Below are 14,862 nucleotides of genomic sequence, written 5' to 3' on the forward strand. Positions count from 1 at the left end.
GGCATGAGAAAGGCTATACTGTTTAATTTCTTGTTTTTCACAGTCCCTCAGTGCAGACTCTGACCCCTTGCAAAGGACCCAGCTCAGCAGAATTGATCCAGACCCTGGTCCAAAGTGAGCTCCTCCTGGTGCGGAAACCGCAGATCCACAGCCCAGCTGTCTGCACACCACTGCAGCATCATCCAGATCCCAGTGTTGGTCAGATACTGTCCCCCACTCTCCATCATGATACACTTCCACTGTCCCCTCACAGGGGCTGGCACCCTTCACCAGCCTCACATCAGAACTGCCTGGAGACAGAGAAAATAATATTACCATGTTTGGAGGAAAAATTCTATATATCTACATATACATATTGAAAATATTTCTGATAGTTTAGTTTTCTGTGTGACTGGATTGCTACTCCATTCCCTGGTGAACTAGAAACAGATTACATGCAGAAACCAACACAGAAAGCGTACTAAGTATACTAACTCAACGTCTGTAAAACATTGACGCCCACTATCTGCCTTTTCAGATTCTGACTTTGCATGAGATATTGGAGAGTCTTACAGCATAGTGACTGAGAGATACTTCATACTCTGCAGTATGAGATACTGGAGAGTTAGCAGCACAGTGACTCTATGTGTGAGATACTGGAGAGTCTACCAGCATACATGTAGTAATTCTATGAATTTAGAGGGCTGGGACTTGTATTTCTCTTTTTCTCAGAGCTGTGGTCAGAGTTTTCAGTGCCTCTGGTGTCAGAAGTCTGAATCACTGATGCTTGTTTGTATCTGTGTATCAGGCCTCATGTAATAACTGCAAAATAAGAATGGAAACTGAATACTGGTCTGTACAAGGTATGAGATTTAAGAACTGATTTAAGTCTTTTTACTCTTGGTGTTGTACTTTGAAGCTGAGAGTTACTTAAATGCTTAAATATAAAGTCTGCAGTGGACTCGCCTTATACACAAAATATGTTTACGCAAATCCATGTATATGCGGGGATTGATAAAAATAAATAAAAAATCAAATAACAAGAGAAATTACTCAAATTCAAATCTGTTGTGTTCCCTGCATTTTATTATTATTAATAGAGTAATATGATGAGGCTAAGAAGGGTGTTCTGATTATATGTGATTATACATAATTTTGCATATGTTTTATATTAGAAACCTTACTACAGTGTAAAGCACAAATCTTTCAGTGCTTCACATGTTTTGTTGAAACCTACTTGAAGTGTATATTCTCTTTCTTTATAACGCAGTCTTTAACAAACAAAATAGTGATATGTGAATGTTACCCCAGCCTCAGACAAGGGGCGCCTGAGGTGGGGTGTTAAGGAGACCAGACACGAATAAGTGTGTAAAATGTTCTGGAGGTGCCTTTAATTGCTTTGCCTTTTTCAACCATCTTTTCAACATTACTTTTTTGAATAATTGTTTTTCTGTAAGGAATCCCCAAAGAAGAGGCATGTGGATCCTATGCAGACGCAGGAGCAGGTAGATATCGAAACAGGCGTACAATCCGAAACGTCAGGCAAGATTGTGGTCGAAAGGTGATAGGTAGTTCGAAATCCAGGAGATGCAAAGAGAGGCGTACAATCCAAATCAGTAGGCGAGGTATAAGGTCGAGGGGCATAAGGGAAGTTCAGTAACCGGGAGAAGTATAGAAAGCGAGGTACAAACAAAGGCAGGGTAGAGCTCTCTGAGAAAAGACTCAATACCGAGCGGCAGGAAGCGGGTCTGGATGGTTTAAATAGTGCTGCGTGCTGCACGGTAGAGCGTGTGCTGGTGGATTAATACGTGCGGCGGCGCTTGTTATTAGTAACCCGCTGCTGGTGCTTGAAGTTATTCACCATCTCCACCGCTGACCCATCTATGTAGATGGGGGAGTGAATGTTTCCTTGTGTTGACTTCAGAAGACAAGGAAACGTTCACTCCCCCATCTACATAGATGGGTCTGCGGTGGAGATGGTGAATAACTTCAAATTCCTAGGCGTTCACATCTCTAAGGACCTTACATGGACACTGAACACCTCCAGTCTCATCAAGAAGGCACAACAGCGGCTGTACTTCCTGAGAAGGCTGAAGAAAATACACCTACACCCACAGATCCTCACCAACTTCTACAGATGTACGGTGGAGAGCATACTGACCAGCTGCATCACAGTCTGGCACGGCAACTGCACCGCATCCGACCGTAAGGCACTACAGCGGGTGGTCAAAACTGCCCAACACATCATCGGCAGTGCCTTACCATCCATCCAGGAAATAGACAACACCAGGAGTCTGAAAAAAGCCACCAAAATTATGTCTGACCCCACTCACCCCAGTCATAACTTGTTTATTCCCCTACCATCTGGCAGAAGGTTCCGGTCACTCCAGTCGCACACAACTAGACTCCAAAATAGCTTCTTCCCCAGAGCTGTCAAGTTGGTGACGCCCCCACTCCCTTCCACCTTATTATGATCTCTCCTAACGTCCTCCTGTACCCACAACGACTGTACTCCTACACCACCACACACACATGTAAGCTGAAATTGTACTGTCCCCTCGATAGCCCAGTAAAACTGTAACAGGCATAATAATATTTAATATTTATTAATTAACCATACTACTTTAACCATACTATTTTTTGCACTGTTCCAAGAATTACCTTGCACTGTTTTTGTCCTGTTATATTTTCTCTGTTTGCGGAATTTTGCACAGTTTTGATTACTTGATTACATGTTATTTATGTTATGTTATTACATGTTACTGTTATTGCTATTGTGTAACTGTCTATTGTCTTATCTTCTGTCCTATTTATATACTGCACCTGAGTGACTAATGAGAAACACTTTTCATTATACTATGCACCTGTGTAAGTTTAATGACAATAAAGTTGAATTGAAAGTTGAATTGAATTGAATTGAAATTGAATTGATTAGTTCTCTTATGGGTTGATCTCCGCTGGCTAGCAGTCATGACATTTTCACTGTTTCAATATACAATTTTTCCAGATTTCCACTGTTTAAACAATTCAATAACTGTTGAACTACAGTTTCATTTAACACACTGAGCATTGCTGCTCAGGTTCAGGTTCAGCCACCTGAAGAAGGCCTCACGGCCGAAACGTTGTATTTTCTTTCTTCTTTTTTTCAGCATAGAATAAACCTATTACTTGTTCCTTTGAGATTAAGAGATGTCTATCTGTGTGTTTGCTTATGCAATCATTAGTGTACAAAATGTACAGCAGAGGGGACAAGACACAGCCCTGTGGTGATCCAACTGAAGTGTAGCGAATGTCAGACAAGCACTTCCCCCAACTTGACCTGTTGAGACCTGCTGGTTAGGAAGTTTAGCACCCACCTTATCGAGTTCTCATTCAGATTGAAGCACTTCAGATTTACACTTCCACTATTATTGTCAACTCCTTTCATGTCACCATTTGCTTTACCATGTTTCTTACAATAGAATTCACCATCTTGCTTCAGTGTATAGCCGCACGGCATAAGTAATATTTCCAATCAATGTTTACTCTTAACAACACATCTTTACCTCATGTGGCTTCTACATAAACGCTAAACCAATTTCTAGTTATTTCCACAACTCAAACATAACACCACATTTCTGTGTGTGATAATCACATCCTGTTTACTCAGGGCAACATTAATACTATCATAGACCTCAGGGCTATAGACTTTCAGGGGGCCCCTCCAACTCACATCACTTAATCAACAAACACAACTGTGCCCTACACAACTTTGCCATACACTACATTTAAAGTTCAAATCTTGTTCAAAACGTTGTAAAAAACAGAGCTTAAGACAAGTTAGAATCAAAACTAAAGAGTAATTTAGTCTTACAGTTGCAAAAAGCCTCCTTGGCCCTACATACACATATACAGAAGCCACTTAAAACTGCTTTTAACACCACAACAGACGGTCTTCTCAACAGACACACAGAGCATTCCTACATTATTCCCAGAACTACAGACTCAACCACTGCCCACTCAACAACACAAGCACCATTACAAAGAATGCAGTTAAATAACGCAAATCACACAAAATCATCTAAAATGGAAATAGGTGCTTTTACTCCTCCGCGGCGGGAGTGACAATAAGGACCATGGCTGGTAGCTTAGCTGAAAAATAGTCAAGACAACGTAATCATTCTGACCAGCGATGGATACAAAAACTCTATACATTAGCCACAACATCCAATCATTCATGTTGTGCTCACTTTATTTTATATTTATGAGGTTTTAAAGAGTTTTACCAATGTGCAAAGTGATGAGGAGACCAGACACGAATTAGTGTGCAGAATGTTCTGGCGGTGCCTTTAATTACTTTGCCTTTTCACTCTTGCCAGAACCGCGGTTTCCTTATCACTGCCAGTGGCAAAACGCTATTTACAGGATAAACTATTAAACAGCATTGAAGCTTGTTCTCATCCTCTTAGGAGTTTTCATGTTGTGTATAATTTATGAAGAAAAAATAAAAAATAATAAATTTAAACAAACAAAAAAGAGAGGTACCCCTTTCTTTCATACATCTAATTTCTAGCCCTTACATGCCAAGATCTCACACATGAATCATTTAACAACTGATTCAGAGATTAATCATATTCCAAATATACCAGATAAGTTTAATATATTTTGCTAACTAGTAAATTCATTAACCCTCTGTGTTATTGTAAAGTTATCCTAAACGATGCCTCAAGCCTGAGTGCTCTGATCATGAATCTCCAACTGATGGAGGCAGGAAAAGTATTTGTGTAACTTGTACAATATTATTTAAGTAATTATTTGATTTTCATTATCCATGCTTAAAAACTAGCATTCAAATGCACACCAACCAGATTGCAGTAAACCATTCTTATTAAATCTCCACATTATCAAAAAAAAATAGTCCTTATTATCTGAATCTTAACTGTAGAAGACCAACTCATTTATCTGTCAAATTTTACTCAAATGTGCAAAGTCAATATAATTGCTGCCTTCCAGTTCAGTTCCAGACCCTCTTTGCTATCTGTGTGGAGTTTGTATGTTTTACCTGAGCTCACATCTTTTTTTTTTCTCTGGGTTCTCTGGTTTCCTCCCAGGTACTATCAAATTCACCCTGGTGGGAGTGTGTGCATGTCTGTGTCTGTGTGTGTGCCCTGTGATGGATTGGTGTGCTTTCCAGTGTGTCGCCTGCATTGTGTCCGTTGCTTGCTGGGATTTACTCCAGCTGCCCAGGGACTCTTCATTCAATAAAGCAACTGTAACTGTTCTACCCTGGTTTCTAATAATAAAAAAAAATCATATTTTACTATTATCTGAGCAGTAAATATTTTTTCTACAGTACAGCCTGTTCTTTTCAATTTCTAAACACAGCAAACCTGCATGAACCATACAGAAAAAGAAGTTTCTGTAATAAAACTACCATAGTCTCTAATATATATATACTCCTATCTAGAAACAGCTATGGGTCAAAAATAGTTTCACATCATATTTACCTCCTATATTCAATTTTTATTTTAAATATATTGACCTCCAATAGTACCTCAGTCTCTTTTAATTTTCTCTAAAATTATTACTGGCTTAAAACTTTAAACACAGATTTGCCTCAAATAACATTGACCTATCTAATGAGCTTTAACACTGAAAGTATCACATAATCAAAAAAATACACATCTTTAATAATTCATTTACCTACAATGCTACCTCAGTTTCTTATAATTATTTAGTGGGAAAACATTACCTTCTAAGACATTTTCTAGTGTTTAAACATGCATTTAAATCTATTATTATACCTGGCCTTAATAATTCTTCAAGCTAAAATATCACCTTCTCAAGAAAAGATTTATATAAAAGTTCCATCTGTAATAAAGCCACAACCTGTAATAATAAAATATACTCCTGTCTTTAATAACGCTCTTATCTGTTTTAGAATAAGAATATTGCATACAGATAATTATACTGGAGACATAAACTGAAGATAATAATAAGTAGCAGTAGATTGGCAGAGGTGATGCTATTAAAAATATAAAGTTGTTCTAAGCAACTAAGTATTTGACCTGACTTACAGACCAATCAAAATAGTTTTAATGTTTTCTTATGAATACCCACAGTCCTGGATTTAAAATAAAACATTAAAACCTCTTATCCCGAGCTCATTTACAAATTATGTTGTGCAGCTTTTCCATCTTAAATTTAATTCTTGTTGTCTGTCTGTCTGGAAAGCAGAAGACTGGTCACTTACTGGCTGAGCTGTGCAGCACCAGGACAGCGAGAGAGAAGATGGACAGGCAGCTCTCCATTGTCATCAGGACAGAGCGCAGCTAAGACACCTGTCTTCAACCCTGAGCCCACAGGGCAACTGAGCTGCTGCTCCACACCCCGGACCCCCAGTAACAGCACAGCCCCCCACTCCGCCAATCACACACAGCACTGCCTTTTCAGACTGACAGCAGGAACTTCTCACACAGGCGGGACGGCCAATCAGACAGGGCTCTTTCAGTCTTCTCCATATATACAGTATCAGAGCCACATCACTGTTTCCTCTCCCTGAAGACACTCCCAGCAGTGCGGAGGAGAGGAGACACAGGAGCAGCTCTGTGTCTCACTGGTGGAAACTCACAGATACAGACAGCAGGGCTGCAGGTGCTGCAGGGGCAGGAAGAAATCAGATAAAAATTAATGTCACAGTTCTCTGACGATTTAGATAAGTTATGTAACTTTAAATAATTATCAAGTTAATAAATTATGTTCAATAAAAAAGCTAAATAAAATTTGCATGACAGTGTCAGGCGATGTCCAGTGACTGGTGTCCTGAATATGGTCCTCTGTGTCTTACTGTCTGTGTCAGGCAGTGTCCAGTGACTGGTGTCCTGTGGTGAGCCACAAAGAGGTTGTTGTCCCTCCAGACAGCTGTGTCTTCTGGTTCTGGTCAAGGACAGTGTGAGAAGAGCCTGTCCTCAAGGGGGTAGTGAGGTCACTCAGGTCAGCACGGGAATACAGAGACAAGGACTGAATAAAAACTGGCTGTCCTGTGGCTGTGATCAGAGATCAATAGTTTAAATGAAAAAGAAAGAAAAGCCCAGTAGTGACTGTGCCCTCTGTACTGAGCCTGGTGGTCAGCAGCTCTTCCAGTTGAGTCCCTCAGACCCTGAGTCTGTCCCTGTGCAGCTCAAGCCCACACAGATGTTCTAGCCCCTCCAGCTGTGACCCCAGTGTCTCTCTGTGTGGAGCCAACTGTGTGACTGAGGCTCTCTAACAGCACAGTGGAGCTCCTTATTAATAGTAGTAGTAGTAGCAGTAGTGTTGGTGGCAGCAGTATTGGTAGCAGCAACAGTACTGCTAGTAGCTTTAGTAACATTAGTAGTAGCAGTTGGAGTAGCAGTAGAATCTTATTAGTTGCAGTTGTGTCAGTGGCAGCAGAAGTAGTAGCTGTAGTAACAGTAGTAATACTAGAAGTATGAGCAATAGTAACAATATTAGAATTAGTAGTTATGCTGTAAACTCTTTAGTTCAACATTATAGCAAAGCTGTGTTGCAGCTTCACGATAAGAACTGCAACAGCAGGAGCAGAAGAGCAGGAGTCAGTTTCAAAGTTGGAAAAACAACAAAAAGAAAAACTTGTTAATACACCCAGACTGAACAGTGAGAACACAGCTCACATCCTCCTTGTTAATAGTGATTATGATTAATAATGATGATGATTAATGATAATTAATGATTATAATGATTAATTAGAAACAATCAGTCCTTGTTAATACAGCCTAACAGTGGTGATTTAAGGCAACAATTCCTGCTGGGCCAGCATGAAAAAGTTTCACATAATGACATGACAACATATTTGTACAGAGGGACATATTATCTTCAGTAAAACTGCATTATCTCTTCACTCCCCTGTCTTTAGGAAATGGGCCTGTTTCGTCAAAGCTTTACTGGAACTGCAGATCAGACTGTGCAGTGAGTCTTTGGTTTGTGCTGTGATGCTCAGTGCAGTGTGATGAGGCAGCTGAGAACTGAGCTGTACAGTGAGGCACACAGGGGAGCCCAATGCTCAGAGCTCTACAGGGTGACAGGTCTTCTCCCCACACAGATGTCTCAGGGCTCTCACAGCTCTCTCAGTGTGTCTCTCAGGGCTGAACAGGAGGGGCTATTCCTGTCATAATGGAGGCTGACTCTCAGAGCTCCAGTGTCAGTATGAGGAGCAGCTCTCAGACCTGACTTCTGCCAGAGTCTCTGAGCTTGAGTGGGCAGGAGCACTAAGCTCCTCAGCAGCTGAGAAAAGCCTCCTGTCTCCTGTGGTCACAGTGTGGCTGAACACCTGCACTGTCTTCCTGCTCCTTCTCCTCTCTCTCCCCCTTCCTGTCTCTCTCGCTGTGTGTGCTCTTATCTGTCCATCTCTCTCTCTTCTCTTCTCTCACTCTGACAGTCTGTGCAGAGTATCGGAAGGGGATGTAACACCACTTGGCAAAGGAGAAAACTTATCAGAGGCAGAATAAAAAAAAATCTTTATCTCCTCTCAGTCAGATTCACAGCTCAGACTCACACACAGAGCATTGGATCCCTTAGTACTTTACCAAAACTCCTACCTCCTGAACAGACAGAAGCTCCTTCTCTTTGTCCTGACAATTCAGAACCAGTGGACATTCAGACAATCAGTGCTGCTATATGAATAATATCAGACAGAACACCCTGGACTCAGGTCACATCTCCCCCTTTTCTCCCTCCTCACAGCCCTTTTAGAGACAGAGAAGAGCTCCGGGTTCTCTTCTCTGTGAACTGGGCTCAAGGGTCACTGATCTGGCAGCTGTGGGCTCTGTTCCAGGTCAGAAGCAAGAAGTTTCTATTAACCCTTTCCAAAACCTCCAGCCCTTCAGTATTACTGCCCTGATTCATTGTCTTTACTGTAAGTCAGCCTCCATCCCTCTGTCACAAGTGTTTTACTGAAAATTGAGCAATATGTGTTTATCTCTTATTATTATTTTTACTGATTTAATGAACAGCAGTATTGCTACTCTTATAAGTGTAATATGATTATCAGCAGCAGCAGACCAAGGTCTTGTCTACAATAGTGACCAGTTGACAAGTCTGTAGCTCTGAGCAGTGGGACTCAGATCACACAGAAGACCTGTCTGTGTGTGATTCCACACCAGCCCTGGGATACAGCGTCTCCCACACGTCTCTCACGGAGTCTTATAAATATACAGTTAAACAGAGTCTGATAACAGTTATACAGTTAATTAAATCATCAAACCGGCTGAGGAGCTGAGAGCTCGGGTGGAAATAAAACCAGGAGATACTCTTCAACCTCCAGGATCAGGAGTCTGATCCTCCTGGCTTCTATTCTGTGGAGATTCGTGTAAAACGCTTAAAAGCGCTTATTACAGGAACTTGTGCCCTTTCTCTTCTGCTCTACGCGAGTATGCTTTACAACGCATTAGTCTGTGAAGTAAACTATTTTTTTTGTTCAATAAATTGTATTCCTCGGTTTGTCGCTCTCCATTTCCAGCTGTTATGTCTCCTCCATCGGAGACGCGCTCTGCTCTGTCAGAAAGAGCGCTGTGACATCACAGACACCAACCAGAGCGTCGGGATCAGAGAGCGAGACCGAGGGAGGCGCGCGGAGCGCTCGGCGGAGAGATATTGATCACTTATCTATCGACAACCAATTAATTCAACTGAAAAACCTTAGAATCATCGATTAACTTCACCGATTGGTGAGTACTGATTATTTTCTTTCTTTAAATTCTTTAAATATCTAGAAAACAGTCAATACAGCCTGTATCGATCAAATACCATAGTGCGTTTAGTGTTCATAATGTTCAATCCCAAATTAAAGAATGATTATTCAAATGATTGTTTAGAAATTGTATTCTAGAGCTTGAAAATTATATTTCAAGTTGATATATTCGTGTAGGTAACAGTTTAAATGCATTTTTCCACTGTTTACAAATTATAAGTATGGTAACCACGGCGACACGTGCCACGTCACTGTGCCCAGCTAGGTGTCTCGCCTTCGTCACAAAGAGTGCTTTGACGTCACGGACTAATACTAATGAGAGTGTATTCATATTTAATATTAGTGAGAATATAATCGATAGCTTTAATATGTGTGTTCATGTCAGTATTAATGGTGATTGCGCTTCTGATAGTTTTGATGCCAGTATTCATGTTAATATTAATTATAATTATAGAGTTACTGTTAGAGTATTTACACTAGTAGTCATGTTAGTTTTAGTGATAGCATTACTGTTATTATTAGCATTAGTAGTGTATTAGTAGTTTGTGTCAGTGATAATGATAGTGTAATTCTTAGTGATAGTGTTACTGTTTTGATGTTAGTGGCATTTGTGTTAGTGTTAGTTATACTGTATTTGTAGTTATGAGTGTGTATGTTTTTGTCTGTGTGTGTGTGTTGGTGTGTGTCTATAAGTATTTGTAGTCTATGTGTGTGTCTGTGAATGTGTGTGAGTATGTGTGTGAGTGTCTGATTGTGTATATAAATGTATGTCGTGTCTGTGAGTGTGTGTTGTGTCTGTGTGTGTGTCTGTGAATGTGTGTCTGTGAGTGTGTGTAGTGTATGTGTGTGTCTGTCAGTGTAAGAATGTGTGTCTGTGAGTGTGTGAGTGTCTGTGTGTGTGTGTAATGTCTGTGTGTGAATATGTGTGGGTGGGTGTCTGTCAGTGTGTGATAATGTATGTGATTGTGTGGGTGTATATCTGTCAGTGTGTGTGAGTGTGTGTGTAGGTGGGCTTGGGCTCCAATCGTGTGTCTGACAGAAGTGACCCATCAACAGGTGTTGAGGTCCAGAGTCGCCTGAGAATGGAACCACTTTCTAGAGTCCAGACCAATGTCCAGAGAGCTGTGAGTGCTCTGTATTTATCACTATTACTAGTAATGACAGCAGTAGTAGTATTAATATCAGAATTAGTATTAGAATTTGTAGTCATCGTCATAGTAGTAGCAGCAGAAGTAACAACAGTGGTAGTTGGATTATCCAAGCACTTACTCCAGGAACTACAGTATTACACATTTATACTCTATTTTCCAGGTATGTTTTGTAAAGTGCTTTGATGTTCTGGATTAAAAGGCAAAATATAAGACAAAAATTGATTGATTGATTGATTGACTATGAGAGTGAAGTCTGGTCGAACTTGTTTGTCTAACTGAACTGTCCTGTCCACAGATGTCAACAGAGGTGAACAGAGAAGATGTCCAAACCCACCAGAGACTGGAGACAAGTTTGAGAGTCAGGCCCCAGACCCAGAGAGCTGTGAGTCCACTGCTGGTCTTCTTCAGATTGTGATTCTTCCTCTTCCTCCTCCTGAAATTAAAGCTCATTGCAGTAGCAGGGCTCTGTTGTCTTCTCTTGAGGAGGAGAAAGACTCTACCTGACAGTGTGTGCATCTGCGTGTATGTTAGTGTGTGTGCTTGTGAGTCTAGTCCAGCCCGTGTCTGTAACAGAACTGTGTCTGACATCCCCAGATCAGGAAGGAGGTAACAGCAGACTCAGCCAACACAGGAGCCAGACCAAAGACCCCAAGAAAAGCAAGTCTGCATTATTATTATTTTTATTAGTAGTAGTAGTAGTAGTGAGAGGGTGAGTGTGTGTGAGGTTGTGTGTGAGGTCTTGGTTACAAAGTTGATCTAATTTTTTAATTAAACAATAAATATTCTAATACTGTACCTTTATCCAGACCTTAAATATCCAACTGTGCCTTGAATATTTTGAGTCTTCAACAGTGAGAGACATCAAAATATATTATTAAACACATTATTTCCACATCTTCTTATGAAAATAATTAGATTCATTGTTTAATTGGCTAGCCCCATTTGGAAAGAAAACCTGGAGATGCACCTGGCTCTCCAGGGATTGTGATTGGGCTTGAGACCCCTGCTCTAGCAGAACTGGCCCCTCAACAGGTCTCGACAGGGATGTTGGGGATCATGAAGCTGGATAGCTGAGGGCTGGAACACTGCTTCTGGATCGAGGACGACAGGCCACTGTCATGTGGGGTCATCTTGGCCCATGATGATGATGTGTGTTTGTGTGACTGGCTGGTAACTCTGTTTTCTCCTCCCCAGCACCTCCTGGAGAAACTCGCTCAAGTCGAGAGAGGAATGGCCGAGCAGAGACAAGGGTGTCACACCGAGACCTGGGGCAGATCCCACAGGAACGTGAGTAGTGGCTTCAACAACATGGCTAGACAGCTTGTTCCACACCCCCACCCTTCTCTGTAAAGAATACTGTATTAATACTGTTAGACTAAGAATAAACCTGTACTGAGACACAAACTTGGTTAGCTTCTGCTGGTGAGACTAAAGCAGTCAACTTGCTGACAGGTCTTGACAGAGGTGGACGTGACCCTGAAAGGCCAGAGAGGGGCAACCGATACTGAGGCTCTGAGTAAAGATTCGTCCAGTGTAAGACAACCAATGTGTTCTGCTCAGGATGATGATGGTGATGCAGACGGTAGTGTAGATAATGAAGGTGGTTATTATCATGATGTTGATGGAAAGGTGTTGATGATGATGATGGTGGACATGATTGTCATGATGAAGAAGGATATGGTGATGAAGTTGGTGGAGATCATTTATTAGAAATGTGATGAAGATGATGGTGACGAAGATAGTGGAGATTATAATGGTGGAGGTGTTGATGAAGGTGACACAGTCATGCCTGTGTGTGGCTGTGTGTGAAAGGGAAGGTGGGGTTGGATCAGGTCTGCCGCTGTCATCTGATAAGACTGTCAGAGGAAGAGGGAGCAGACTCCCCCTGTGTCTCACCCCGGGCAGCCGAGAGCTGCAAGTCTGTGAGCCTGATATGTCTGTGACGTCTGTCGAAAGTTTGGTTTCAGCTGCAATGATGGTGACTGTGATTGCTGGGAGTCCAGGGGCAGGGCTTGGTCCTCCTGGAGACCGTCTCAGTTTTCTCTCTGTCCTCCTCATGCCCTCTCTGTGCCCCTGTCCCCTCAGGCCAGCCAGCCAATCACCAGGCAGGAGACCGAGACCCAGCTGTGGAACTACCCTAAGGGCCCGGAGAGGGATCTGCAGAAGGACAGGGCATGGACCTCCTCCTTGGCAGCCCACATACCCCATTGCTCGCCCCCTCACACACCCCCTGGTACACCCACTCACCCGGGCCTGACCCCAGCGGCCCTGTGGCGGCTCAGGGAGGCCCTGCAGGTCGAGCTGGAGGGGCTGCTCCAGGAGGAGGAGATACGGGTGCGGACCTGGGCTCAGAACATGATATCATCTATCCAGCTGGACTGCCTGGCGCTGTACAATGAAGTCCTGCCTGACTTTGAATCAGAGGGATTGGTAAGTCCCTTAAACCCCTCCCCCTTGCTTGAATCACACTGAGGTATGCAGGGGCTGGGGCGACTCACCTCTCCAAGACACCTGCGTCATCCCACTCCCATTTCACCTCAACATGGTTCTGAGAAAATCTCCCGTCCCCAAGGGGAGAGAGACAGGAGCCGGGCTGGGCCTCCAGCCCTCTGTTTATTCAAGATTATTGCCTCAGGAGGTGGGTGACGTGGAAGACACACTGTCTACAGATCACCACTAGGGACAGCGTAAAGCATCCATGAGACTCTTGATCATGGATAAGGATAACAGTGGGATGACTCCCCCTCTCTTGACTCACTGCCTACTGATGATGTTATGTCACTCCAGCTCCTCCTCATGGTGGTGTCTGCAGTCAGGCAATTTGGAGAATTGTTGAGGGATGATGATGAATATTCACCTTTCTTGTTCTCCCAGGGCACAGGAATCATGAAGCAGGACAACTATGAGGAGGTGAAAGAGGCGCTGAAATCCTACTTCGAAAATACAATGGTCAGGTGTGACTTATCCGAGGTGGACAAGTGCTTCCGCCAGGCAGCAGCCGAGCTTGACCTTATCCTGCAGAAGTACCTGGGAGATGTTGTGGCCGAGGTCTGTGAATAGCAGGTTTATTTTGATAAAAGACATTTCTCATCCCCTTCTATTGTTGGTGTCTATTTCATGTAAAGCATTTGACTTGAAAATGAAACGTTTAATCGACTTACAGGGAGTCTTCTTTAAGATGTGTATTGGATAGCTCTCCACTGTCACTTTACTGGACTTTTGAAGTAACCAATCTACAATGAAAATATATACTGCACATCTTAAGGAAAATGAAGAGAAATCCGTGTGCTGATTGTCACCAAAAATGTCACAAATTAACCGCCAAACTGTTTAACATGTCCAGCCACCTCTTCCTATTTTGCAGTGATTATAATTCTTTCAGTTTCTTCTCTTGTATTTTCCTTACTGTTTCACTGTCCCCTTCCCCCATGTGGAGATTGATCCACAGACGAAACCCTGTTTCACCATTTGTTTGTTCAAAGTCTTTGGACTGACTTGCGACTTGCGAAGCCCCAGTGGCATAATCAGTCAGTGTGCACAGCAGAGTCATGGCGATGTTGTGTGTTCACGCCTCACCTGGAGCAATGGCACCTACAGATCCAGCCATTCAAAATGTGTGGAGTACATGGCGGTAAAACTCGGGGGGCATGGCGAATCATACCACATTTGAATTGAAATATGATAATAGTATCTGGAAGCACCTTGTTAAATCACCAGGTGGAGCTAATAAAGCTTAACATCTCATATACAGCATTTGAGCTGTCACCAGAAAATGCCTGGTTTCGAATCCCAGTCACTGCTGAGGGACAGTCTTTTTACAATTAAGAATTTAAATTGCATACTCTTTAGATTTTTAATAATTTGAAACTGTATTACAGAATGTCAATCATTAAACATTAAAAAATAGGTACATTTTATAAAAGAAAGATTGCTCTTGTGGACAAAAGTACACAACCTTCCACCTTCATCATAAATATTTTAATTATGCATAAATATTTTATGCATCAA

The 14,862-nt window shown here is 42.1% G+C and overlaps 1 protein-coding gene across 1 annotated transcript; it reads left to right on the plus strand.

Moving 5' to 3' along the window:
- The first annotated feature begins 11,454 nt into the window (after positions 1-11,454).
- Positions 11,455-13,914, plus strand: LOC138242522 (uncharacterized). The gene is made up of 5 exons (XM_069198055.1): positions 11,455-11,511; positions 12,049-12,141; positions 12,307-12,387; positions 12,940-13,284; positions 13,729-13,914. Exons 2-5 carry the CDS (start codon positions 12,085-12,087, stop codon positions 13,912-13,914), a joined length of 669 nt encoding a protein of 222 aa, XP_069054156.1. The 5' UTR covers positions 11,455-11,511; positions 12,049-12,084.
- Positions 13,915-14,862: the final 948 nt, after the last annotated feature.

The sequence above is a fragment of the Lepisosteus oculatus genome, chromosome 14 (assembly GCF_040954835.1).
Source record: "Lepisosteus oculatus isolate fLepOcu1 chromosome 14, fLepOcu1.hap2, whole genome shotgun sequence".
Lineage (NCBI taxonomy): Eukaryota > Metazoa > Chordata > Actinopteri > Semionotiformes > Lepisosteidae > Lepisosteus > Lepisosteus oculatus.